The sequence below is a fragment of the Bos indicus genome, chromosome 23 (assembly GCF_029378745.1).
Source record: "Bos indicus isolate NIAB-ARS_2022 breed Sahiwal x Tharparkar chromosome 23, NIAB-ARS_B.indTharparkar_mat_pri_1.0, whole genome shotgun sequence".
Classification (NCBI taxonomy): domain Eukaryota; kingdom Metazoa; phylum Chordata; class Mammalia; order Artiodactyla; family Bovidae; genus Bos; species Bos indicus.
The window spans coordinates 12,118,598-12,146,590 of NC_091782.1; the positions used below are offsets into that span (position 1 = coordinate 12,118,598).

The following is a 27,993-nucleotide window of genomic DNA, read 5'->3' on the forward strand; positions in this document are numbered from 1 at the left end:
AGGGAGCAGAAAGGGCAAAGGCCCCGAGTGAGACGTGTTGGAGGCCACAGGTCGGGGGTGGGGATGATGAGGTCTGAGAGGCCAGCACAGATCAGATCAGCCAGGGCTCCTCCACTGGCCAAGGCAGATTTTCTCCAGGGGTGATGGGGAGTCGTGGGAGAGTTCTGAGCAGGGAGTGAGCGTGTTCAGCAGCCCAGTGCCCCCTCCCCTCTCTGTCCCCAAGGCCAGAGCACCATGGAGAGTGGACTCAGAGTGACCCGGAAAGGACGGAAGCTAGGCTCCAGCCGGCGGCGGCAGATGCGAGAGCCAGCTGATGGCCAGGATGTGCCGGTGGCTCCCGAGCCAGAGTCCTGGACCTCCCAGTCAGCTGAAGAACTGCAGAGCTTTTTCCAGGACTGCGGTGCCGAGGAGAGGGGCTTTGTCACTCGAGAGGATCTGGCGGTGAGTCCAAGGCCCCATCCCATCCCCTGGATCCCTTTGCTTCTCCTTCTGAGACTCCCCTTCCCAGGAAGGCAGACCATCCCTGCTCTTTTCCCTTTCTCTCACCTCAAATTTGCTTTTAGGAAAGGCTAGGGATTTATTTATACTAAGGTAGGAATGATCAGGTTTTGTATTACCCTCTTCCAGAAACACTTGCATTTTAATAAAGGAAAGGTTTTAAGTCAAAGAAAGAACTTGCAGATGGTATAATTTTAAGCCCATTGAGCAGGGAAGTTTATCTTGGGGAGCAGTCAGGGCCCTGGAAATAAAACCCTGTTAATGTCAGCAAACTTCAGTGAAACAGATCAGCCAATGTTGTACATGCCAATAAGGAATCTTCGGCTGTGACCTAGACTGAGATTGGCTGATTTTTTTTGTTTGTTTTTTTCTTCATTTTCTACAAAGGGTCCTGTGTGAGTTGTTGGCATCTCACTGGACCTGCTGTCTCCTCCTGATTTTGTTCCATGCTCTAGACTTTGACCTTTTTCCATCAAAACTGACCCTTCCTATCTGTATTCTACCCTCAGAGCCACAAAAAAGTAGAAATGGCTGATGTTAAGTTATAATTTTCAAAATGGTAAAGAAAAAAGACTTTTGAGTAAATATAAAATCAATACTTATCAAAGATCTAGCTAATTCATCATCATTATTATTATCAGTCAGTGAGGGACTCAGTATGATGTTATGACAGGCTCAAGGAGCATTTGAGAAGCTGCAAGTATTTATGGGAAATTTGGGCTTCCATTGTAGCTCAGTTGGTAAAGAATCTGCCTGCAATGCAGGAAATCCAGGTTTGATTTTGGGTCAGGAAGATCCCCTGGAGAAGGAAATGGCAACCCACTTCAGTATTCTTGCTTGGAGAATCCCCATGGACAGAGGAGCCTGGCAGGCTACAGCCCAGGGGGTCACAAGAGTTGGACACAACTTAGGGACTGAACCACCACCACCATAGGCAATTTGACAGAAGAGTGTTAGGATAAGTTTGCTGAGTTCATTTTTGAAAATGACTAATGTCCTATAGGCCACAAATCTCTGGGGTTGTCTGTACTACTAGACAAACTTATTTTCAATTCTCCTGGACAAAATCTACAAGTTAACAAGTAACTTCAATATGTCGGACTTTTCAAGGTAAATAATGAGATGAACTCAGTGCATTCCTCTTGTCTAGACAAGGCTTGGGTAGTCTTTACTCGCATATAATATTGAAAGGGTGTGCTGTGTACCTTTTCACTTTATTTCCTAGTGTCCAGTAATTTCCTGTGATCATAAATAATCTCCAAAATTTACTCTTGACATAAAAAAGGCTGATCTCATTCGGTTTGGCTTGATCACTTCTGTAGGCTCTGCAAATCTGAAATTTTGAAGTATTGAGCTATTTCAGCTTCTCTCCAGAAGTTTTCATATGGAAGCTTAAGTTGAAATTGTAAAACCTCTGAAATTGGCTTTTCTATCTAGAGTGACCTTCTGTCCCTGTTTGCCTGCACTGGAGGGTTACCTGGGATGTGGGACTTTCAGTATTAAAACTGAGAAAGTCTTGGGCAAACTTAAACCAGCTGGCTTCCCTACTTCTATGGAAACCAAGCACAAGACTCTCTCCACTAGTTTTCACCTACACATGTGAAGGACTTCTCTTCTTGAGGTTCTCAATTTTTCTAAGGTCCCTCTCCTGCCCAAAAGTAACCTTTCACATTACCCGTTTTCAGGCCAGCTTTGCAGGCATTGTGTCCAAGTGGACTTGTCACACCTGATTAAATGAGAATCACCCTTTAAATCAAAATCTGGTTAAACAGTTGATCTATCCAACTGTATCCCAGTAAAAAGGAGGACAGATTCTTACTGAACCTGTTGTAAATAACTATAGTGCCAGAGAAAGGAAGGAGATTCAGGAAAAGTATTGGTTTCTGAGTCAGGAAGGGATCAGTGAGATTCAAATACCACTTAAAATATTAAATTTCAGTTTGAAAGTGAAGTAAAAGTGTTAGTTGCTCACTCATGTCTGACTCTTTGTGACCCCATGGACTGTAGCCCGCCAGGCTCCTCCGTCCATGGGGTTCTCCAGGCAAGAATACTCTAGTGGGTAGTCATTCCCTTCTCTAGGGGATCTTCCTGACCGAGGAATCGAACCCAGGTCTCCTGCATTGCAGGCAGATTCTTTACCATCTAAGTCACCAAGGAAGCCCAAATTTCAGTTTACAAAAGCATACTCTCCTAAACTGGGCTTCCCTGGTGGCTCAGAGGTTAAAGCGTCTGCCTGCAATGTGGGAGACCTGGGTTCAATCCCTGGGTCGGGAAGATCCCCTGGAGAAGGAAATGGCAACCCACTCCAGTATTCTTGTCTGGAGAATCCCATGGACGGAGGAGTCTGGTGGGCTACAGTCCATGGGGTTGCAAAGAGTTGGACACGACTGAGCGACTTCACTTCACTTCACTTCAAGAAGCCAGAGAGAGGACTTCCTCATAATATCCATAAAAGTAAAACAATAAAAAATAGTACTGGCGCTTCTTTGGTGGTCCAGTGGTTAAGAATCCACCTTGCAATGCAGGGGGTGCAGGTTCCATCCCTGGTTGGGGCATTAGATCCCACATGTCGAACGGAAACTAAGCCAGAGTGCCGCAACTAATGAGCTTGTGCACCATAACTTGAGAGTCCAAGTGCCGTAACTAAGACCCAATCCAGCCAAATAAACAAAACAATAGTGATAACCATACCAACTATATTCCCTGCAAATAACCGTAACTCAATTTTCTTCAACCATCGATTTAGTTCCATGGATTAATTCTTGATCTACTGGATCTTGGGTAAGCTTCTGGACTGAAAAGAGTTCTAGCAACTGTAATCCACTGGCTCAGTCTGAAGGTTGGCTACTGTCAGCTTAGAACCCTGTACCCAAGCGAAGCAGCAATAGTTAGCAGAACCTGGTACAGTCCTTTTCCACATGGCTTTGACGCTGCACTTTGTGGAAGACACAAACTGAGCTGGTTTGTAACCAAGCCTTCAGGGTAGGTTGGAAAGGGTAGGAAAGCAGAAATGTGCTTAGTAATGAGACTCAAAGCCTGTGGCTTTTTTTTTTTTTTTTTGCATTTTTTGTTGGCGTAGAGTTGCTTTACCACGTTATATTAGTTACTGCTGTACAACTTCGTAAATCAGTCAATGTATACTTACATCCCCTCCCTCTTGAGCTTCCCTCCCACCCACCCATTCCACCCCTCTAGGTCATCACAGAGCAGCAAGTGGAGCTCCCTGTGCTATATAGCAGCTTCCCGCTACCTTTTTACAGTAGCCTAATACTGTCAGAATGGAAGAGAGTAAAATGGTCTGTTGGGATACAGTATATAACTATTTCATGAAGTTTGATCAGTATTTCCCCTAAAGAACATAGTTTGCATAGCAAAGACATTGAGAAATCTCTAGGGCCTTTCCCTAAAGCATGCAGTTTATGAAGTATTTATACAAAGGCTTTTTACCTATGTAAACTTAGCCTAGGAAAGGCTGGATATCTCTTCTGATCTGACAGTTCTTCCCATGATGCTCTTATAATAGTGATGAGGTATTTAACAAATAAAGAGAATGATATCTTGACATTTTTATTTTTTCTTCTAAATTTAGAATCTGATGTTGGGAAGGCAAACCCAAAGAGGTATCAGAGAAGGTAGGGCACTAGATTAAGATACAGTCATGGGATCCTGAGAAATAGTATTTGGTTTCCTACATAATCAGTGACAATAAAATAAAGCATTTTGAAATAAACATAGAAGAAGGCAACACTTTTGCTGTTTAGTCTCTAAGTTGTGTCTGACTCTTTGTGACTCCCTGGACTGTAGCCCGCCAGATGCCTTTGTCCATGGGATTTCCCAGCCAAGAATACTGGAGTGGGTTGCCGTATCTTGCTGCAGGGCATCTCCTACATTGGCAGGAGGATTCTTTACTGCTGGGCCACCAGGGAAGTTCAACTCTATAAGAAGGCAATACTATTGCAAGGTTATTTAGCTCTTTTATATGGACAGTGGCTTTACTTTCTGTTTTTATGAAAATGAAAACACAACTGAGCCAAAACAAAGCAGAGAAAATTGTTCTGCTGAGACACGGAAACAGTTATCTGGGCAACTTACACGGAAGACTAATAGTAACCCTCCTTTAACCCTTGCATGGAGCTCTGAGACCAGTTTATCATTTTCATAGAGATGGAGCCAAATTCTAGTTTTGCATGAATATAACATGTGGCAGTCAAAGTTTCACAAGTTTTATATCTTTAATTATAAACGCATCAAAACTGAGCCAAATTTGTCAAGATGTTAACATAAACTTTATAGCTTATTTTCAGACTCAGGTATTATAAAATCAAGACAAATAAGATTCCCTTTCAACAAACCCTCTACAATCCCCTATATCCATTCAGATTTTGCCAGATACTTTAAAACAGAACCACCTCCTTTATCTCCTGGAGCAAAAGCACATCCCATTTTCCTTGCAGACACAGTTGTTCTTCTGCTACTCCTGTTTCTAGTATCAAGTAAAACATTGTAGTGATTATAACTTTTAACAAAGTAATCAGCTTTTATTTCCCAGAAAAAAATTGATGGGTAAAAAACTGAGAACTGTCTTGGACAGCATTTTAGTGAACAGCAAAGCTCACAAATACACATAACACAACTTTCTACAGTCGTGCATATGCCTTGCACAGCTTTAAAAAATTGTGACAGAATATACATAACATAAAATTTGCCATAGAATGTATCCTTGTATTATATTAACATAAGTTATGGGAAACACAGACTGCTATTATTTATCTTTTGCAAACAAAAATTATTAAACCAATCTAATTGATCAAAGATTCACCTTAATTATCTGAACCCGGCTCCTTAAAAGTTTTCCGAGTTAGCTAGTTGTCATAAGAGGAACTTTTTTTTTTTTTTAAGTTCAGCACATTTAAAGCCTTAGAAGTTTGGTTTCATTATTTTCTGTGACTTTGAGGGCCATTAGATTTATATAGACACTTTTTTGTCTCTACAAACCAATCCACCCAGAGCCCCTGTAAGGGATGTAGTACTCTAAATCATTAATACCCAGGTATAGAAAAATGCTCACACTCACAATGAGAGTTAAGGGCCTTTCTGAATTACAGTCTGGTTTCTTTTCTACAACTCGAACCACAGTTCAAAAGTAAACACAGAAACACAAAAACTTCAGTTCAGATTTCAAAGAGCTATTCTCCTCCCCAGTGGGCACAAAATTCTTAACCGATTTGAGGTCATTCACAGAAAAACAAACACACCACCACCAACAACAAAAGATTAGCAAACCAGATTTTCCACTGTGTCTCAACGGACAGACACGAGGTCTCCATCATGTATCCCATGGAGATCTCCACATGGTCAGTCCGTAAAACAGAATTCCCCATCATGGCTACAGCTAAAACCAAAAGCAGAAAATCTGTAAAATCAAATACATAAAAACCGGAGAAACAGAATCAGCAAGCAAAGTTCTATCACACTTGGGATTCCCTTCAAGAGCCAAGGAAAGAAGTGCCCAGGACTTCCCTGATGGTCCAGGGGTTGAGATTCCGTGCTCCCAGTGCAGGGGGCCTGGGTTCCATTCCTGGTCAGGGACTAGATCCCATACGCTACAACTAAGACCCAGCACAGCCAAACAAATAAGTTAAAAAAAAAATATATATATATATATATATAAAGTGCCTGTGTTCCCAGAGCCCATTTAGGGCTTTTCTAGCAACACAGTTTACTGGGTTATGACAGCCGAGTCCACTGGGGCATCTCCATGGAACCTCCAAAACTGCTAAAGCAGAATTTCCAAGAAGATAAAATCATGACCCTTAGACAAAAATAAAGTGAATCTATACCAGAGATTTTATTTAACTCATTTATTAATGGGAGATGTTCTGAATGGTTGAAAGAGCATTTGAAAAGCGGGATAACTTAACAGAGAAATGTTACAATCAGGTTGTTGAGGTAGGTTGCTTAAAGCTGGTTAATGAACAACAGGTCATAAATCTTTGGGATTATCTTGTTCCATCAGGCAAAAGTTTTTTACACCTCTCTTGAACAGAATCTACAAGTTAACATGTGACTTCATTTAGTCTGGGATCTCTAATCAGTACCATGAGACAAAGTGCGTTCATAGAATCTAGAAGATGCTTGGGTGGCCTTGGCCTCTGTAGAATACCAAAAGGGTGTGCTGTCCACTTTGGGGACTTATTTTCCAGTGTTAGGTAATTTTCAAATAGTGATAAACACGTGGGAAAGATTGGCTACTGTCCTTTATTACAGTCCTAACAGGATGAGACTCAGAAGAGGTAGGTTTTGATGCTGGATGAAGGAATAGAAAAACTGAGGATGAAGTTCAAGGCTCTGCTAGAGTCCAAGAGACTCAAGGACCGGTCTTGAGGTCAGGTTGAGGGTTGGACTCCGAAAATGGGGACAGGGGAGGTGGGGGTGGCTGAAAATAAACACCTCTCCTTTTCTGAGAGTGGCCCAGAGCCTCCCCTGGTAGGAACATCACCCAACTTACCTCTGTCCTTGCAGGCAGCCAAGTTCAGCTTCCTGAGCAGCGAGGATGAGCTGGAGATGATCTTTGACTGGGTGGATGTGGAGCGGAAGGGACGCCTCTCCCTTGAAGAGTTCAGCTCCGGGCTCAGTATGTCTGTCCTGGGAGGGCCTCCCGAGGGGTGTGCCAAGCACGAGGCGAGGCTGAGCAGACAGGAAAGGTTGCAGTGACCCATCACAGAACCTTCACGACACCCCTGAGGGCAGTTCTGGGTGTGGATGACATATGAATGACCGCAGAGATGAGAATGCTAAGCCTCTCATGGGAGGCTCTCAACTGAGTGGGAAGCCAGTTGGTTCAAGGCAGAGCTGAGACTTAAGACTCTAGCCCAGGAGACCTCACTTCCTTTCGAACAAGAAAAAATCATTGCTAGGGGTGGGCGGGGTGTCCCCTGAGCATTCCCCTCCTCCATGGAGGCCTCCAGGATTGCTTTCAGATGCCTGCCTTGTCTTCTCCCCAGTAAAAGCTTTCCCTTGAGCGGGAGGTTAGACACCCCCTGTTCTTGAGACCACAGGCATTGTTTCTGCCTGGAGAAGGTCACATTCTGGCTTTGGTTAAAGGAATATGAGGCTCCAGGGAGCAGCAGAGGGTGATATTTAGTGGGTGGAGGCTTCCCAAACCCTTAGCCCCCACTGGGCAGGGCAACTCCAACACTGGCTTCTTAAGACAGGCCTAGAAGGACCTAGAGACATCAAAGCTGGAAATACACAATATTCCAGCTAAGCTCGATGGGGAAGACCTTTGTTCCAGGGAATGGAAGGAGTGGTGTCCTTGTAGAGACCCTAAAAAGGATTGTCAGCCTTTAATGCAGCCAAAGCCACCCCTAGTTCTTGGGTCTGCTGAGTCTCCAAGAGTTTAGGAGACAACAGAAAGGGGAGGCCAAGAATCTGCATTTATACTTTGGGCCCTCCCAAGAGATGGTTGCTCTGGCTCTGGTGATTGAGAGGCTGGGAGCAGGGAGGGGAAATTAGGGCCTGGAATCAGGGGTGCGGCAGACAGAACACTATTGTCCCTGTGGCCCAGGGAGCCATCTTCACATCTGTGTCCAGTTGTGTCCACTATCGGGAAGACTTCCCAATGCCTACAAAACAAAATTCAACTCCCTTCCCAGGGCCTACAGGCCAGCACTGCTGAGACCCTTCCAACCTCTTACGCTCACGCAATACCACTCACCTCCTCCAGCCTGCCAATCTAGCTCCTACCTCAGGGCCTTTGCATGCACTGTTCTTGCAACCTGGAATATGCTTCCTGAGAAAACTACATCACTTGCTCCTTCCTTTTTAGTCACATCTCAGTTCCAATGTCACTTCCTCAGAACCCTCCTGACCACCCTCTCTAAAGTAGACCCTGTCTAGTCTCTCAAAGGAAATTACCCTGTTCCTTCCTTTAGCTCACTTGGAAATTTTATTTATTTATTAAATGTGTCCTTTTCAGTATTCATAGAATGTCGGCTCCACCAGGGCAGAGGTTTTGGCCAATTTTGACCCCAGCACATAATAGATGCTCAATGATTATCCTTTGACCCAGTGAAAAGAATGTGTGGGCCACAGTGGAGCCGCTGTGTGACTTCTAGCAAGTCTCTTGGCCTCTCTGAGCCTCAGACGCTCATGTGTAAAATGGGCGCAGGGTCTACCTTGAGTAGTCCCTGGTTGACGTGAGGAGTGTATGACCCTGGCCCTGTATAAATGTGACTGACACAGATAAAACCATTTCCCCAAGGGCTGGAGCAGGGCAAGGTAGGAAGTCAAGCGATGGAGCCCAACCCCACTCTGCTCCTTTCTGTCCCTCTTTGTTCTGCAGAGAACATCTTTGGCTCCAGCTCGAGCACCCACAGGCTCCACAGAAAGAGGCCACTGCTCTCCAAGCGAGGATCTGTAGCCACCAGCTTCCCGGTGGTGGAGGAGGCCAACAGTGAGGAGAAGGAGGCGTTCTTTGCCTTCATGGAGCAACTAGGAGCCAGCAACTCACTGCCTGAGTAAGGCCAGCAGGGTTGGGGGTGCGGGGGGAGGCACCGCCTGTCAGAGGGGATGAGCACTGGCCCAGACGCAGGATCAAAAGGGAGCTGCCAGGTAGTGTTGGGCGGATATCCTGCTTTGGCCACTTATTGGCTGTGCGACTGCAGGCAAGTAGCCTAACCCCTTACCTGCGTTTCCCTGGCTGCAGGGTGAGCAGAAGAATTGCTGTGGGATTAAATGAAGCCCCGCATGGAGAAAGCCTACCCACTGGGAGTCCATCCCACTCAAGCCCTCCCTCCTTGTCCTGCCCTATAAGGTCACTCTCCAGAAAGATTGGCAAGTTGAAGGATCAGCTCCCTAAAGGGACCCACAATCTTTTTTCTTTCCTTCTTTTGGCCCCTTCGTGTGGCATATGGGATCTTATCTCCCCAGTGATTGAACCTGCACCCCCTGCATTGGAAGTGCAGGGTCTTAACCATTGGACTTCCTGGGAAGTCCCAGGACCCACATTCGCAAAAATACAAACCTCCCAAGGGTGCCTTTTCCCCAAAAAGAGAGTCCCCCAGTGGAGTGATTTCAGGTATGGTGATGCTCTGAGTTGGGCAGGCTTAGAGACAGGAGGGCTTGGAGACAGTCTTGGGCTCTGGGATTTTTGGGGTTCACTCATGCTTAGAGAGTCGGAGAAGGCAATGGCAACCCACTCTAGTACTCTTGCCTGGAAAATCCCATGGACGGAGGGGCCTGGTGGGCTGCAGTCCATGGGGTCACTAGGAGTCGGACATGACTGAGCGACTTCACTTTCACTTTTCACTTTCATGCATTGGAGAAGAAAATGGCAACCCACTCCAGTGTTCTTGCCTGGAGAATCCCAGGGACGGGGGAGCCTGGTGGGCTGCTGTTTATGGGGTCTCACAGAGTCGGATACGACTGAAGCGACTTAGCAGCAGCATGCTTAGAGAAAGGGACCCTGCCTAAAAATACCCACCGCACACCCCTCCAGGTCCCACTGGCTCTGTTAGAACTAGCAAGGGAATCACCCTTGCCCATCTGCCCAGGTTTTCCCAGGTTCCCCTGCCCCACAGGGCTCTGTGAGGACAAGCTCTCAGAGGGTGGGGCAGGTGCTGTGGGCAGGCAGGGTGGGACTGGGGTACAGGTTGGCAGGGGAGCTGTGGTGGCAAGTGATTTACCTACTTGGCAGCTTGGCCTGGGCTCAGCCCTCAGGCATCTGTCTTCACGACTTAATTAAATCCATGTGAAAGCAGCATTTATGGAATGCCAACTCAGTGCCAGACCCCAGGCTGGTGCTCTCCACTGGGTGCGCCTCATTCTCCAGTGGCCATGTTACAAATAAGCTCAGAGAAGTCGTGGGACTTGCTAAAGGTCACGCAGCCACAGAATGGGAGAAGAGAGAAGGCAGATGGAAGCTTTGGGCCATCAGACTCCCAGATCCCCCCGCCCCACAATGAATCATCAAATCGTAGAGAGACAACGGGATGTGGGGATTCGTGAAGGGATAAGGGCACAACTGGGAGAGGTTCCTGGAGGAGGTGGCACTTGAGCTGCACCTTGCAGAGTGTAAGGAGGTTTTTGTGACCCAGCTGCCACAGTCTCTTGGCATGTGGCCATTAGAACCTAGGAGTGGGCTTCCCTCTGCCTCCTGGTCCCACTCAAGGTTGATCTCTGGCTGTCCTCCCCTCCCAGGCAGGCGGAAATCTGGCAGCTATGGAGAAAGCTGCGGCAGGAGGAGCCCCAGCTGGCAGGCAACCTGGAGGGCTTTCTGGCCAAGATGAACAGTCGCCTACAGGAGGCACGGGCCGACAAGGAGGTTCTGGAGCTGACTCTGAGGAAGTGAGTTGGGGCCGGGTTGGCACACAGTGGATGCTCTTTACATTAGTTGAATCTTTTTTATTTTTGGCTGTGCTAATGGCAGCGTGTGGGATCTTAGTTCCCCAACCAGGGATTGAATCCGCACCCTCTGCAGTGGAAACGCAGGGTCTGAACCATTGGACCACCAGGAAAATCCCTTAGTTGAATCTTAAGTGAATTTTCTCAGCTCCAGAAGATTGGAGGCCAGGGGTTCGCAGAAGAGCCTGGGAGCTGGATGGGCAGAGCTGAGCTAGAAGAAGGCGAAACTAAGGGAATCTACTGGGAAGGACAGAGTGAAGCCTTCAGCCAAAGAGGGGATGGGCCAGTGTGTCCTGGTGCAGGGTCACTGGGGCACCTAACTCCAGGGCACCACTCACGTAGATTGCCATGCATGTGGTGATCCTGGGGTTGGCATGGGCTCAGCCCTGCCAGGGAGTCTGTGCTTGGGGGTGGGGGTGGATAGGAGGATGGTGACAGCAGGAAGTGGGGACAGAGTGATTGGGGACTGTGAGACAGGAACCAACATCCCGATGATGGTTATGGAGTCAGCAGGGTGGGCTCAGATGATCCATATCAAGGGCCTTTGTCAAGGTCAGGAGCTGTTACTGGGATGACAGTTCCCAGGGTGACAGGGGTCAGTGACCGCTGGCAGAGTGAGCCGAGCAGTAGGGTAGGCTCTGAACATGGGCCCAGACCACCCCTGCAAGCAGCAGGGTGGCAGGGTGCTGCCTGACCCCCTCCACCCCTTCCAGGAGGGACACTGACCACCATCGCGAGGTCCGGCAGCTCTACGAGGAGATGGAGCAGCAGATACATCGGGAGAAGCAGCAGCTGCAGGCTGAGGTGAGCCCCCCAGCTCCAGCCAGCCTCTCCCCCAGCCCTGGATCCCTCTGCTGCCCGCACAGTGAGCCCAGGTCTGGCCAGCGTGGGGCAGCGGGAGGCCGCTGCGAGCAGATCGTCTCATCCCCCCCAGCGTCGGAGAGACAGTTTGCTCAGACAGACTGGGTGGGGAGTGCTCACTGCTGCCAGCTCTCAGGGGTCCCCCGGGGCCACTCCTCCCACTCTCTGGGCCTCTGTCTCCTTGTTGCCTGGGCCAGGGAAGTTGTCCTGAAACCCCCCTCCTTGTGGACACATCCTGGACCAGGCGCCCCAGGCCTGGGTGGAGGTGGCACGCGGGGAGGGCCAACCCAGGCCAGCTGAGTATTGGACTCGGCCACACAGGGGGAGCTAAGACCTCTCTGCTCCCCAGAGCGACTCCCGGGGCCTGGCCCTCAGCTCCCAGATGCAGGAGGTGCTGGAGGCCAAGGAGCGCGAGGTGCAGCGGCTAACCGAGGGGCAGAAGGAGGTGAGTGAGAAGGGCTCCCCTGGAAGCCCAGTTTCTGAGGATTCACAGACCCTGATACCCACCTCCGGAGGGTTCACTGGGCTGCTGGGCTCCTGCATCAGAGGTGGCTCCCCTAGGAAAACGATGTCTCTGGCCCTTTTTCTGAGACAAGGCCAGGTAAGGGCAGTGGCAGCCCTGGGACATGAATCAGAAGGTCCAGGCTCAATTTCCTGCTGTTTCAATTAAAAGCCCCACAAATCTCAGGAAAGGACTTTGCTTGTCTCGGCCTTAGTTTCTCCATCTGTAAAATGGGCATAGCCACATCTATTGCAGCTCCCCGGCTAGTTGTATCAAAAGAGGTAATAAATGGGAAAGCCCTTTGAAGCCAGAAAGCACCAGGCAAACACAAAGTCTCAACATTGGAGAGGCTTGGTGATAAGGTGGGGCTCAGCTCTCATCTCTGCTGTCAGCTGAGTGAACTTGGGCAGGATTTTAACCTCTCTGAGCCTTGGTTTCCTCATCAGAGAAATGGAGATCAGAACTTTTGCCTTAGAAGGCTGCTGTGATGATTAGATATACTGTATTCGAGGGCCTAAGATGGTGCCTGGTGTGTAATAGGTGCTTTATATTGACTTGGCCAAAAAATGTGTTTGGGTTTTTTTCTTAACATGTTATGGTAACACCCGAACAAACTTTTTAGCCAGCCCAATACATCATAGTCGCTACTATCTCTGAACCTTACCTAGCTTCCTGGTTATAATACCTGCTACCCCAACACCCCAGGTCTCATAACCTGTAATCACTTGCAGATGGCATTATGGCTAAGCCTTTGGGTCTGAGACCCAGCCCCATTGTCTCTTCCTTCCTCAACTTGCAGGCCACTGGCCTTAGTAAAATCGCCATGTGTTGTAACCAGGACAACCAGCATCCTTTCATCACTGGACTAGGTTCCCACAGCCTTCCCTCCTGGTTCTGCTACCTGGTTTCACCCTCTTGACACAGGTTGATCTCCCAGGAGACTCTGTAATAGCTGCCCATTGGAGACTGAAAGTGAAGTGAAAGTCGTTCATTCGTGTCCGACTCTTTGTGACCCCGTGGACTATACAGTCCATGGAATTCTCCAGGCCAGAATACTGGAGTGGGTAGCCTTTCCCTTCTCCAGGGGATCTTCCCAACCCAGGGATCGAACCCCAGGTCTCCTGCATTGCAGGGTTCTTTACCAGCCGAACCACAGGGGAAGCCCTTGTAGACTTGGAGCCCTGGAGGCTGAGGCAGGCCCCTTTTGGTGAGAGAGGAGGTTGGACTTCCCACACAGGACCGTTCTGTCCTGTCCCCTGTGGACGTGAAGCCTCTCCCCCCAAGGCCGTTCATTCCTCCATCCAACCACTGTTTATGGTGCGCCCACTATGTGCCAGGCACTGCGCTAGCTCCCAGGGAACATAACAGACACATATCTCCTGCCTGTGGGGTTATTGTCTAGTCAGGGAGATAGGTGATAAACTAAATAAGCAAGTAAAGTCTATAACATATTAGACAGTGAAAGTGCTAAGGAGAATAAAGTAAAACAGGGCAGAAGGGTAGGAGGGTTTTGAGAGGAGGGGTCAAGGAAGCCTCACTTAAGATGATGACTTTGGAGTAAAGGCCTGAAGGAGGTGAGGAGTGGGCCCTGTGGTATCTGAGGGAAGAGCAGTCCAGGCAGAAGGCACAGCGAGTGCAAAGGCCCTGAGGTGGGCGTGACACGCTGTGCGTGTTCAAGGACCAGTAAAGGGGCCTGGGGGCTGGAACAGACTGAGCGGGCAGGGAGCAGGGTCATGAGAGAGGCAGCCAGAGATGTAATGGGGGTGGGGTGGGGGCAGACTGCAGGTCCGGGAGGCTGTCGTGGGGACCTTGCTTTCCATTCAGCATGGTCAAGCAGCTCTCCATCTCCCCGTCTTGTGACCGGCCGTTGGACCAGGAGCTCCTTAGCGACCACATGGGCTCAGAGATGAGCAGCCAGTGCAGAGCACTGAGCAAAGGAGGATGTGGCCCCTGGTGCTGCTGGCCACCTGTGCTTCTTACGCAGTTCCCCCCTCCCTTCCCCACCCCGCCAATTCCAGTGTCTCTTCCGGGTGGGAGGTAATGGAGCTAATTAGGCCAATGAGGGGGTAACACCCGATCCTATGTTTTAAGCTGGGTCTCCAGGAGCCTGGAGTCTGTGCCCCACCATGGTCTTGGGAGGCTGTTTAGTCCCCCCGAAGGGCAACTGGGCTTCTCTCCCCGTCACCCGCCACCTCCTGCAGCTGGAGGCCCAGCTCCACCGTCTCAGCAGCACACACCAGGAGGCCAGCTCGGAGAACCGGCAGCTTCGGGAGGCCGAGCGGGACCTGGCTGGGCGGCTGGAAGAGGTGCGGGGGCAGCTGCAGGTGACCCGGGGGCACCTGGATGCCGCCAGGGGCCGCGTGTCCTGGCAGATGGAGGAGGAACCCAGGCAAGTAGCTGCCATCCCCAGGCTGGGCTGCAGACGGAGGGCTTCCTGCAAGAGGGGAGAAAGGGTTTGAGTTCTCAGAGACTCTGCTCAGCCTTCAGAGCTCACGGTGCAAGTGAAAAGTGAATGTTAGTTGCTCAGTCGCGTCCGACTTTCTCTGTGACCCCATGGACTATAGCCCACCAGGCGCCTCTGTCCATGGGATTCTCCGGGCAAGAATACTTGGAGTGCGTAGCCATTTCCTTCTCAAGGGGATCTTCCCAACTCAGGGATTGAACCAGGGTCTCCCGCATTGCAGACTATCTGAGCCACCAGGGAAGCCACATACAGACTCCCTCCTTAAACCTCACAACAACCCCACTGGGCTGGGATTGTCATGCCTGTTTCTCAGACAAGGGGGCAGAAGGGGGAAAATCACATGCCTGGACACACACGACTCACACAACTAGGATTCAAGCACACACACACACACACACACACACACACACACAGAGGCTAGCGCAGTCCTGGATCCTTGGCAGAGTGGGATGGGCTGGAATAGTAGGAAGGCTTCCTGGAGGAGGTGAGGCTCCACATGGGCCTTGAAGGATGAGCAGGATTGGATGAGGAGAGGGGTGGGGAGTGAGTGCCGGGTGAGAAGTCCTGTGGAAGGGAAGACCTAAGGGAGGGCCAGCTGTGAGGTGTGCATCTGCTGCTGAAGGATGCAGACAGGATGGGTGTGACAGCTACCTGCCCCTTCCTGACCCTAGCTTCCTGCCCCCTTCCTAGTGTCCCCAGAACAGGTGAGGAGAAGGCTCCAGATGCTCAGGCAGCCTCCTCCGAGGAGGCTCCCCTGCCTGGACTGTTTGGGGACAACGATGACTGGGACCAGCTCCTCAGCGGCATCGGCAGCACCCCCCTCCGTGCCCTGCAGCTCTCCTGGAGCCCACCCCCAACCCCGAAAGCCTCCTCAGGCCCCCCAACGCCCCGAGTGGTCAGGCAGATCTCCATCTCAGAGCCACATGCTCTTCTGTTTGCTCAGGAGCCCTCTTCAGATCCAGGGGGCTCTCCAAGGAGCCCCCCTGGGGTACCTTCTGGGACCGAGGAAGAGAAAGGAGCGAATCCAGATGGGCCGGACATGAGTCCCCCAGAGCAGACTGGAGAGCCCCCCAGCCAGGAAGCTAAGGAAGAGTCAGGGCTTGGCCCCGGGGTCCACTTCCCCTGGGGTCTCCCAGGGGTCTCAGCTGGGGAGCCAGGGAGCCTGGTGGCAGCTGCACTCAAGGTGCTTGTTCCTTTGGAGGGTGGGCCCCCTCCTCAAGTGACCTCGTCCCCTCCCCAGGCCTCAGCTGGGCCCAGCACACAGCTCCAGACCTCATACCCAGATGACGAGGGCCCTGGCCCTGGGCCGGTCCCACCCAAGCCTCCCCGGCAGAGAGAGGCCCTCCATCAGGACCCCCATTCTGCTGGCTCTGAGCCAAGGCTGGGGTCCTTGGGAGCTGGAGCCCTCCTGGTGGGGCTGGATGAGCCCTCCCAGGGCTTGGTGCCTGAGGGTCCGGCTCCCATGGATGGATCAGAGTGGGGCAAGTGGAGCCCAGATGCACAAGAGGGCCGTTCAGGGGAGCTGCAGGAGGCTCATGGCCAGGTCCCCGGGCTGTCCACTCTCCTCCCCCAGAGCCTGGAAGAGGAGCCCAGGGCTGAGGAAAGGAAAGCAGTGGACCAGGGAGAGTGGAAGTTCAGGTCAGAGCTGACCGTCGAGGCTCGTGGCCTGAAACTCGAGCACTCAGAACTCCCCCAGCTCAATCCCCAGCCCGCGCCTCGCCCACCTGACAGAGCGCAGGCTGAGGTTGAAGCAGAATCCCCGGCTCCCAGGAAACCATCAGAGGGCTTTCTCCCCTTTCTCCCCATGGGGGCTCAGCCTGGGGATGGAGCAGGGCCCCCAGAGCCCACACAAACCCTTCCCACCAGGGCTGAGCTGGAAGCCCAACCCAGGCCCCAGCCTACAACTGCCCACGCAGAAGGAGAACAAGCCCCCTCTAAGTCCAGGAAGCAAAGGGCAGAGAACAGGCCTGAAGATTCAAGAATGGACTCTGGAGGTCCGGGGCTGACCCCATTCCCTGGGGACCGCACGGCCAACGAACCTTTGACCGACCCTGATTACGCCTTCCATGTCATCTTCCTGGGAGACTCGAACGTGGGCAAAACCTCCTTCCTGTATCTGCTGCACCAGAACAACTTCGCCACTGGGCTGACAGCGACTGTGGGTAAGAGCCGCTTGCAGAGGATGGCAGGGGAGGGAGGGGAGAGCCGGAGGACCGGGCTGGCGAGCTGGAGCAGGCCCAGAGCAAACCATCCCCCAGCAAGCTGTAGGTTCTGCCCTCGCCACAGGCCCTGTGTTAGATGTTATTTTATACCGGCGTAACCTGGCTATTTTACTAATCATCTCTAATTATAGGTATTTTGCTTTCTCTGCATCGATCTGATGAGCTAATAACGTGCCACGTTAACAAAGCACCTACAATTTAGGTGGCAGCACTGGCCGATGGTGAAAACAAGCCAGTCTCCACCCACATGGCCCCTGGGCAGGCCACCTCAGGGACCCCGCTGCTTGAATTTGCCCAAGACCAGCCCTAGGCCAGCCAGCCAGGCTCTGGCAGGAAGCTACGTTGGGCAAGTTGAATATTTTACACAGAATGTATTTGTAGAGTAGGGTAAGTTAGGAACACCGGTGCTTGAGTTCAGAATCCAGTTCTGCCACTTACTAATGGTATGAACTTGGAGCAAATTATTCAAGCCCTCTGAGCATAATGGGGGCAACCGTAGCGCTGACCTCTGAAAGGGGCTGTAAGAATTAGATCAGTTAATACATATCAAGGTCTTAGAATACTATCTGGCACGTATTAAGTGCTCAGTTAGTATTAGTTATTTTTATGGTTGTTATTATTATAAGTACTTTTGATAATGTCCAATCCAGTGGCTTTTGCAAGTGAAATGTCCTAAAGCCCAAAGCCTCCTCTCCCTAAGAACATTGGGATATGTGGCCACTCGCGTAAAGCCATAGAAAAAAGCTCATGGGAACGTTCGGCTTGGGGTAAAAATGGAGGGATCTGCGTCTTTGTGTCTGTCTAGGTACGCGCTAACTGGGCACCAGTGGTAGACCAGTGGGTAAAGTTCTCAAACTTTACCTAGGAGACTCCCTCACCCCCTCACCCAGGACAGCTTCTTGAACTTTTCTCTGCCTGAGAAGCCTCACCTGGGGAGCCAGTTAAAAATGCAGTGTTGTCAGGAACAGGGGACCCATAGGAGGTCTGTTCTGATGTTGAACAGGGTCACAAGGTCTGCAAGGCCACCATCATTAATCACGCAAGCCGGGGTCCCCAACCTCCAGGATCGAATGTCTGATGATCTAAGGTGGAGTTGATGTAATAACAGTGGACATAAAGGGCACAATAGATGCAATGCGCTTGAATCACCCCCAAACCACCACCCGCCCCCACCACCCTAGTCCATGGAAACATCGTCTTCTATGAAACTGATCATTGGTCTCAAAAAGTGTGAGGACTGCTGACCTCAGCTGCTGGTTACCGACCACCTGCAATGCACCAGGCACTTGCCTTATTCTGTGCCAGGGCCCCCTCACGCCTATGAGCCTCTCCCATTGTCATGTGGTAAGAAGTTTCCACGAAATTCAATAGAGAAAATACAGGTTGCGTAATTGTAAAAAGACAAGGCAAGCCTGCATGCACTGCTAGTCAGCCGGGAGGAGTGTGTGTGTGTGAAAGTGGCTCATTTGTGTACAACTCTTTGCGACCCCATGAACTATACAGTCCATGGAATTCTCCAAGCCAGAATACTGGAGTGGGTAGCCGTTCCCTTCTCCAAGTGATTTTCCCAACCCTGAGATCGAACCGAGGTCTCCCACATTGCAGGCCGACTCTTTACCAGCTGAGCCACCAGGGAAGCCCTGATATCCAATCTGTCCCACACTTAGCTGTGGTGATCGCCATCCATCAGGCTTACCTGTCACTGGGGATGATTCCAGCTTCCTCCGTTGTACTCTCCCCACTCAGCATCACCCTCTGTTCCCACCCCGCTTTCTCGCCTGTCTGCCTTAGAGAACAGGGCTGGTGGAGGACCAGAGCCAGAGCCAATCGAATTATAGCTGACTGCGCATTTTTGTGAGGTTTCTCTGCAGCTATCCCCATTTTACACATGAGGAAAACAGAACTGAAGTCCTGGTGAACTTTTGGGCCCTATCTGGGCAGCAAAGTTCATACCTGGGGCCACCTGCCTTCAAAGCACAGGCCCTCATCCCAGAGGCTCTACGCTTTTATACGCTGAGCGCTGCCCACTCCCTGGGGTTGTTCACGTAAAACAGCAGATTTCTTGGGAAGCAGAAGACATTATAGTTCTGACAGTTTATGTGGTTTAAATTGTAACATGTGGGGATACGTGGGTAGACTGAGGGTGGGCGATGGGCAGGGAGGAGGAAGGTGGGAGTAATGCAAGTTACTAAATGCAAAGAATAATCATGAGCGTTGCTCTATAGACCATGCTGCGGATGTTTATGCAGAGACTGGATGTCATCACAGCGGGCGGGACTGGGTAACCGCAGAAGTTTCTGCAAACCCTGGGCTTCCTTAGACCTTCAGGAAAGGGGGCAGTAAAGAGAAATGGATGCTGCAGATACACTTCTGCTGAGGTCAGGACTTCCTGGCTGCCACTTCCCCCAGTCTCCTCTGGGGAGCACAGATGGGGGCGTCTGTGGCTTGTCACCACCGGAGGCAGAAGTAAGAGCTTGTGGGGGTCACCATGTGTCACCTTGAGGAAGGTCTCTACTGGCTCAAGGATCATGTGAGGAGTCGCCTCTTTCCTGAGCTGGTCAGCGCACCATGGTGGGCTCAGCAGGGGCAAAACAGCCCCTCTCCGTCACCCCCATCCCACTCACCCCCATCCCTGGGAACTGGGGGTTGGCAGGAAGTTGCTCCCCAAAGATTCCAAGCCTCCCGGGGATTTCACTAGTACATCCACATTTCCAGGGATAGGAGGGGTCTGGAACCATGACCCAGGGAAGGATTGGTCTGTGAAATTTTGAGGAGGTGGAGGTTCAGAAAGATGAGAATTCATAGTAGATAATAAAAAAGACCACTTCCCAAGCAGCTCCTAGACATTGGACCAGACCTTGAACGTAAGTTATTCAATCCTCCCAATCACCCAGTGACATGGGTCTTTTTAAATTGCCACCTTGCAGATGAGAAAGGAAGGCTCAGAGGGGTGAAGTGACTCACACAGGCAGTAGAGCAGCAGAAGGTGGACAACTCAGAGCCCAACCGGTCCTCCTTGAAGCCGGCACTCCCTTTACCCACCCAGGTTGCCTGTCTGCCCTGCTGTCTGGGTAGAGAATAAAGATGCATGCAATAATTAGGAATGAGACAAGAAGTATTATTAAAAAATAAATGAGCGAAACTGATTTTCCTGAGTAGCCTGAGGACTAAACATTGCCATGTAGTTGAGAAGACAGGTATTTTCGTAGTGGTAGAAACAAGGCAGGGTGCCTCATGTCAGCCAGCTGTCAGGGTGGGAGTGCAGTGGGAGCTGGGTAGGCAAAGCAGGATGCTCTTCTCGGAGGATGTGGACCCTCAAGTGCGGATGGGGTTTGAAGAGCAGAAGGGAAGCCCGGCTGCCAAAAGTTCCCACCCCTCATGGCTGGTACTGGGAGCAGGTGTATATTCAGGCAGGCGTCAGCTCCAAGTCCTGGATGGTAACTAGAAAGTAGGCTTGACTCTCATCTCTGTGTCCTAGGAGTGGATTTTCGAGTCAAAAACCTGCTGGTGGACAACAAGCGCTTTGCACTGCAGCTCTGGGACACAGCTGGCCAGGAGAGGTAATGGACACTGTCGACATTAGTGGCTGAGCCTGGACTGCAGAGCAGTGGAGCCCAGCCCCGACCAGAGCCCTACCAAGTGCAAATGCAGCTTGTACCCGCTGAGGATTCAGGAGGTGGGGGATGGAGAGACGAGCCCAGGCCCAGGGCAGGAGACAGGAGAGCGCACCCAGAGGCCCCCTCAGCCTGGCGGGGTAACTGTGAGGGCTGTCCCAACGTGGCCCTCAGGGCACAGCTACTCAATCACTTTTTTTTTTTTGGCCACACCTTGTGGCATGTGGGATCTTAGTTCCCCAACCAGGGATTGAACCTACACCCCCCGTGAAGTGGAGCCTTGGACTCCCAGCCACTGGTCCTCCAGGGAAGCCCTCTCACCTATCCTTCTGAAAATATTAGCTTTCGACTTTCTAGTTAAGCAGTAGCGATCAAAACTGAAAAGGGACATTATCTATGACCCGGAAGTTCTACTTCTAGAAATTCATTCTACTAATAAATTCATACTATATTATCAAAAGGACCAAGACTGTTCACAGCAATAGTGTTCATATTATGAAACGTTGGATGCCTCCTCAGCACCATCAGTAGTGAGCCAGTTAAATAAATTAGAGGCTCTTCACACAATAGAATATAATGAAGCCGGAGAAAAGATGGAGGATCCTCTTTCTGTATCTTTGTGACCCCAAGGACTGTAGCCCTCGGGGCTCCTCTGTCCATGGAATTCTCCAGGCAAGAACAATGGAGTGGGTAGCCATTCCCTCCTCCAGAGGATCTTCCCAACCCAGGGATTGAACCTGGATCTTTGGCCTTGCAGGCAGGTTCTTTACCATCTGAGCCACCAGGAAAGTCACCCCTTATGTACCAATAGGGAAATATCTCTAAGACATTTTATTATCTGGAGAAAACAAAGAACCGAGTATTGAATATTAGTGAGTACAGTGTTTTACATTGTATTTGCCTAAACAGTGCGTGTATGGGTGTGTGTGTGTGTGTGTGTGTGTATTAGTATATATATGCATTTATGTATATGCATGAAATATCCCTGGGAGACTATTTGAATAATGGGTAACTCTGGTTGCCTCTGGGGAGGAGGGCTGGGTAGCTGCAGGATGAAGGTAGAGTCGCCTGAGAGAGACTTTTCATTAGATGCCCTTTGGTACCTTTTGAAACCTGAGCCGTGAGGACTGTTAACCTGTTCAACAATAAGCACACCGGAAGAAGGAAAATACATGCACACCCCCTCTGGGAAGCAGTTAGAAGCCGATGTAGCAGCTGAGGCCTAGAGAGGCCGGAGCCTGGGGTCAGGGTGCCTGGCATCACTGGCGCGGACTCTCTGGGCAGGTACCACAGCGTGACCCGGCAGCTGCTCCGCAAGGCTGACGGCGTGGTGCTCATGTATGACGTCACCTCCCAGGAGAGCTTTGTCCACGTGCGCTACTGGCTGGACTGTCTCCGGGTGAGCTGCCGGCTGCTGGGGCTGGCCCCAGTGTGCAGTCAAGAGGGAACTTGTGTCTTTCCCACTCCTTTTTTGTCCCAGGATTACCAAGGACACAACGGACATGTGGGTGACAATCTGCTGAGGGCACGTGGCTGGATGGGCTGGGAGCGTAGTAGTACAAAGAAGCCACAACCACATAGTACGGTCTCCAAAACAAACTGCTTCCTGTTTCCTTCCTGTGACCATTTCTCTCCTATGCACCAAAGCTCTGTGATATATTCTTAACACCTGGGGATAATGCAAGTCTAGTGTCACTCTAGATGATCACTCCTTTGTCCATATATCTCTAGTCCTTTCCCCCACATATGTATTTGATATACGTAAGAATGAAATTCATATGCTGAAATTCTACAGCACGTACTAGCACAGAAGAGGGATATGAAGAAAGACATGTTGTCTTCTCTCTAGAAGTTTCTGGTCTAGTTGAAGAGATGCAAAGGAAGCAGAATAAAGTAATATTTGAAGGAAACTAGGTTCTGACGAGACCTGGGTTTGAATCCCAACTACCCCATCCTAACTCTGTAACCTCGGACAAGTGACTTAAACTCTCTGAATTCAATTGCCCAACTTTTCTCACAGAGGAGTTGTGAGGATTAACTTTTATAACTGCTTTCAGCACAGTACCTGGTATATAGTGAACTCTCCATTAACAGAAGCTATTATTATTATCATCCATTAAACAGTTAGGAGATGAGTCAAGGCAGCCCGTGTAATCTAACGCTAGGCTGTTCAGCACAGGCAGGAAACGACAGGCCTGGGCAGGAGCAATCCAGGAAGGCTTCCTAGGGGAGGTGACTTTGAGGTTGGCCTTGGAGAGTGGGTGACATGTTTGCTGGCTGAGAGGAGGGGTAAGTTCACTGCAGATGGAAGGGAACGCGTCAGAGGTGGGCAGAGCATGGAGTGGGTGTGATATAGAAAGTGGGCTGTGTGTGTAGGGTGGGTAGTGGCACAAGGTCAGCTTTTCCTGGAGGGCAGGGTCAGATCCACCCAGGGTCTGGCTCACAGCAGGTGCCCAACAGGTGTGGCTGAGGGGACATGTTCTGTGTGCAGGATGCAGAGTCTGATGACGTGGTCATCCTTCTCTTGGGAAACAAGACGGACCGTGAGGAGGATCGGCAAGTGTCCACTGAGGCCGGGCAGCAACTGGCCCAGGTAAGCGGCTGGGCATCAGCCCCTCCCCCAGCCTGGACTGGGCAGACCTGTCCCTGGTGGGTAGTGAATAGGTCACCCTGGCCCGGGCCACAGAGAACAATGGGCTCCTGCCCCTGCTCAATCAGAGACTAACAGCCTTCCACCCACCCGGGCCCAAGACCCGGACACGAGACTGTAACAGACAGCAGGACATTGAACCTTACTGTTGCATTAGCAAATCCTCACAGTGTCCTGACCTACGTAAAAATTACCTTCAGAGTAAAAAGCTTTTCAAGCTTCACTTAAAATTCCCAATCAAATCTTCATTTTATCTCTGGTCTCTAATTAACATAACATTCCTTCTAATTTATTCTATCTTAAGACCCAAATTCTTCCCTGGAAAGATTGCATCAAAAGCCCCACCACCAGACAGGGGAGCATGGATACAATTTATTTTTGAGTAGAATTGAACTACGTTCCAGAAAATCTGGAGAATAATTAAGATGGAAAAAAGTCTCGCTCCCCACCCTACCTCTGACACCACCCCTCTTGACATTTCCATATCGTATTTCCTTCCCATTTCTTCTCTCATTTCTCCTAACCATGAGATCATCACTGTGGCTCCTGGTTGGTGGGAATTTTTTCCTCTTAAAAGTCGTAGCTCACTGCCTTTGACAGGAATTCCTTCTCTAGCAATTTATCCTAAGGAAAGAGTCAGAAATAATAGTTCCTAAGAGAAGAACGTAATAGATCCTGTGTATAATTGAACATGTTTGTATGAGAATGTTCTTTATGAGAACACTTGGCAACATTTGGTGGTTAATTTGTGGAGCTTCATGCAAAAAGGTAGCATTTGCCATTAAGAATCCTGTTCTGCAAAATATTTAAGGTTGTGGAGGAAATGCTTATAATATAATGTGAAGTCAGAAAAATAGCCATGTCTCTGGGGACAGGTTAGGTTGAATCATATGAGATTGCTGATATTTGACTGTTTGGCATCTATCAGAGCAGCAATTTCATACAGTTTAACCTAACAGTATAATGATATTTAGCCCACACTCCACACTCCCAATAATAAAGGGTCATATAAAAGAGAATGGAAATATTGGATTGGCCAAAAAGTTCATTCCGTTCTTTTCTAAAGAAGCTTTGGTCAACTCAACATATATTCAAACACTAACAAAAGTGGTTTATAAGTTGCACTTACATTTTCACTAAAAAAATTTATTTACTTATTTATTTATTTTTGGCTGTGCTGGGTCCTCACTGCTGAGTGGGCTTTCTCTAGCTGCGGCAAGTGGGGGCTACTGTCCAGTTGCGGTGGGCTGGCTTCCCAATGCAGTGGTTTGTCGTGTTGCAGACCATGTGCTCTAGGGAGCCTGAGCTCAGTAACTGTGGCTCCCGGACTCTAGAGCACAACCTGTATAGTTGCGGTGCGCAGGCTTAGTTGTATGGCGTGTGGGATCTTCCCAGATCTGGGATGGAACCTGTGTCTCCTGCCTTAGTAGGCAGATTTGTTATCACTGAGCCGCCGGGGAAGCCCTGTACTTATACGTTTTTATGCTATATTTCCCAATGTTTCCCCCAATTCAATACTTCTGAAATTGAAAACATAATATATATATATATATATATATATACAAACAACGAATGACTTTAAAGAGCTTCTCAGGTGGCACAGTGGTAAAGAATCCATGTGCAATGCAGGAGGCGCAAGAGACACAGTTTCCATCTCTGGGTCAGGAAGATCCCCTGGAGTAGGAAATGGCATCCTGTTCCAGTATTCTTGCCTGGAAAATTCCATGGACAGAGGAGCCTGATGGGCTGCATTCCATGGGGTCACAAAGAGTCAGACGTGACTGAGCGGACACAGACAACAACTTAAAAATGTCCCCAAGGACATTTCTCCTAATTGGAATACGGGCTTCCCACCATTACTCTGAAGGCTGTGGGGTGTTTCTGGGTGGCGTCTTTGACACCTTGGCCAGCCAAAATGGAGAGACAGTGGGCAGAGGGGCAAGGCTGGGGACCATGGAGACGGGGAAAGAGACACAGGCTGCCTCGCCCCTTGGGGTTGGCTTGGGGATGTACTGGATGGGACTCTGTCTGATGGTCGGGCCTTCGGTGGTGGGGGCTGCCACCTGGACTCTCGGGGGTTTCCTCCACGGCACCTGTACCCCCATCTCTCTGGCTGCAGGAGCTGGGGGTCTCCTTTGGAGAGTGCAGCGCTGCGCTGGGTCACAACATCCTGGAGCCCGTGGTGCACCTGGCCCGGTGAGTGCCGCCCTACCCCTCCCCGCCCAGAACCTCCTGGACAGCCTTTAGCTGACTCATGCAGGAGGGGAGGCCCATCTGAGGAAGCACCTGAGAAAGCACAGGGCTCAGAAGCCTGGGGAGGGAGTGAGAGCCCTTCGAGGAGTCTCCCGACTCCAGTTCCACCAGTCCTGTCAGCGGCCCCACCTCTGGGAAGTCTCCATCCCCTCTCTGAGCCTCTGTGCCCTCCCAAGCTTCCAGTGACTTCCACTGCATTTAGAATAAAATTCAGATGCCTCCCAAAGGCCCGGATAGGCTCCAGTGCCATCTCCCTGCCCCCCACCCGACCTCCTCAGTCATGAGCTTAAGCCACTCAGAGGAACCCTCCCTGACCACACCTGCTCCCACCACTATTCTGAACCTTGTTCTCTGTGTCCCTCAAAGCCCTTCTTCTTCTTCTTTTTTTTTTTCCGGCTGCAAAGAGCAACTTGAGTGATCTTTGTTCCCCGACCAGGGATCAAACCCGGACCTTCAGAGTGAGAGCTCGGAGTCCTAACCACTGGACTGCCAGGGAAGTCCCACAAAGCCTTTCTTGGCAAACTGTCGTTTCAGAGTTTGTCCATTTTCCTGATGCTGACTGCCTTCCCCACCAGGCTGGAGCTCTAGCAGGGCCAGGTCTTTTTGGTTCATCTCCTCCCCGTTCAGTCCCTGGGTCAGAAAGATCCCCTGGAGAAGGAAATGGCAACCCACTCCAGTATTCTTGCCTGGAGAATTTCATGGGCAGAAGAATGTGGTGGACTGTAGCCCACGGGGTTGCAAAGAGTCGGACATGGCTGAGTGACTAACACTTCCTCCCTCTGGAGCCTGGCGCATGTTGGTGTTCAATTAATGAATGAAATGAGTGAGGTGGGAGGGGTCTTAGATGACACGATCTCTAGGCCCCTTCTCTGACAAAGCAACTTTCAGAGTGAGCTTGCTGAACTGCAAACCTGATCCCGTCTGATCCCTGGGACAGGAAACTGCTTGATGACTTCCTTTTGCTTTAGAATAAAAGCCCTACTTGTGGCTTCCTGGCTGGCAGAGCCCTGAATCCTCACTGCCTCCAAGGCTTCTTTCTGGCCGTTCAGTCCTTAGGCTCTGTGATTTAGGACAGTGCCAGGCACACAGGAAATACGCTGTGAATAAATGAATGAACAAAGAGGCTTTACTTCACCGATGCCCCAGCTCTCTCTTGACACTAAGCCTTTGCCCTCTGCCTAGAACTCACCCTTCCCTCTTTTCTGCAAGCGGACCCTTGTCCAGTGCTCCGTCTCGGCTCCAGCACTGCTTCCTTGCACCCTAAATCCCTCCAGGATCTGGTGTGAAGTCCCTCTGTGTGCCGCCCCATTCCTGGGTCCTGGTGGCCCCTTCCCGTCTCGGTCTCCCACACTACGCAAGGCAAGACCTGCTGGCTTCACGGTCATAATCAGAGTCCCTTGCCCCTGGCACGCAGTAGGCTGCAGAGAATGCTAGGAAAGAGACAGAAAGGTGTTTCATGCCATGTGGAACACAGGGCAGGGGCAGAGCGGAAGTTCAGGGGGTCCAGCCCCCAGCTGCACCCTTGGGTCCCTCCCTGCTGTCTCTGGCAGGTGAGAAAGAGGACTGATGCCCGGGCATCTTCACGCAGGTCCCTCAAGATGCAAGAAGAGCGCCTGAAGGGCTCGCTGGTGGAGGTGGCCCCCGAGAAGCCTCCAAAGAGAGCTGGCTGCTGCTTCTGAGGTGCTGGCCTGTCTGGGGTGGGCTGGCCACCTCCCTGGGTTTCCTGTGCCTTGGCTCCTGCCCCACCTGCCTGGGCACAGCAGTGACAGAGACGACTGGCTCAGAAGTTCTGGAAAACCCTCCTTGGGTCAGGACTCAGACCCCAGGGCAGAGGCTGCACTAACGCTGGCCTTTACACTCCCAGAGAGGGACTTTTCTGAGTAATAAGGTTGGTGGGGTGGGGATGGGGGGGCCAGTTAAAACTCTTTAAAGAAAGGAAAAGTCCAGAAAAAGGGCTTAAGGAAAATACACCACAGTATTGGCAAAACATCTCTAAGTGATAAAATTATAGGATAAAGGTGTGGCAGTGTTTTCCTTTTTACATCTATTTGTATTTACAGATCTTCTACGATGACTGGGTATTCCTTCTGTAGTCAGGAATAAGAATAAATCTTGAAGGGCGGGAGGGAAACTTTTAAAGAGCTTGCTTCGGTGCTGATTCCTAATTGAAATGGCCTGTTAATTGCAAAGTACTCTGTTTATTAAAGCAGTCCCACTCTTCCATGCCTGGCAAAGCTGGTGAACCTTGTCATTCTCAATGTGTCGGTTTGCAAACAGAGGGTTTCTTTCAAGCAGAATCTGATTCCTGGGCAAGAGCTGATGGCCCCTGGTATGTTCCATTCCCCTTATCTCCCTGAGCCCCAACCCCACTCTCTTTTCCCAAGATCTGCCTCTAAGGGCTCACATTTGGGGACCTCACCCCCTGCTCCACGCCATGGTGCCTCTGATGCCAACCTCGGCCTTAAGGATACACTTGTCAATTTCTGGATACACTCAAAGTGCAGCTGGGGTGTGGCTGGGGGAGC

At 50.5% G+C, this 27,993-nt stretch overlaps 1 protein-coding gene across 1 annotated transcript; it reads left to right on the forward strand.

The window, feature by feature from the left end:
• The first annotated feature begins 27 nt into the window (after positions 1 to 27).
• On the forward strand, positions 28 to 27,984 carry RAB44 (RAB44, member RAS oncogene family). Its single transcript, XM_070777885.1, has 13 exons — positions 28 to 441; positions 7,021 to 7,132; positions 8,843 to 9,017; positions 10,699 to 10,845; positions 11,616 to 11,706; positions 12,113 to 12,208; positions 14,467 to 14,654; positions 15,420 to 16,891; positions 20,430 to 20,511; positions 21,850 to 21,964; positions 23,057 to 23,158; positions 25,335 to 25,411; positions 27,057 to 27,984. The coding sequence occupies exons 1-13, from the start codon at positions 235 to 237 to the stop codon at positions 27,145 to 27,147; spliced, it is 2,955 nt and encodes a 984-aa protein (XP_070633986.1). The 5' UTR covers positions 28 to 234; the 3' UTR covers positions 27,148 to 27,984.
• Positions 27,985 to 27,993: the final 9 nt, after the last annotated feature.

Bases quoted from the DNA above. Each gene is read 5' to 3' on its own strand.
- RAB44 (XM_070777885.1), top strand. From the start codon at position 235: ATGGAGAGTGGACTCAGAGTGACCCGGAAAGGACGGAAGCTAGGCTCC. The intron at 11,707-12,112 runs GTGAGCCCCCCA...TCTGCTCCCCAG, and splicing joins AGCAGCAGCTGCAGGCTGAG to AGCGACTCCCGGGGCCTGGC. The intron at 23,159-25,334 runs GTAAGCGGCTGG...CTCTGGCTGCAG, and splicing joins CCGGGCAGCAACTGGCCCAG to GAGCTGGGGGTCTCCTTTGG.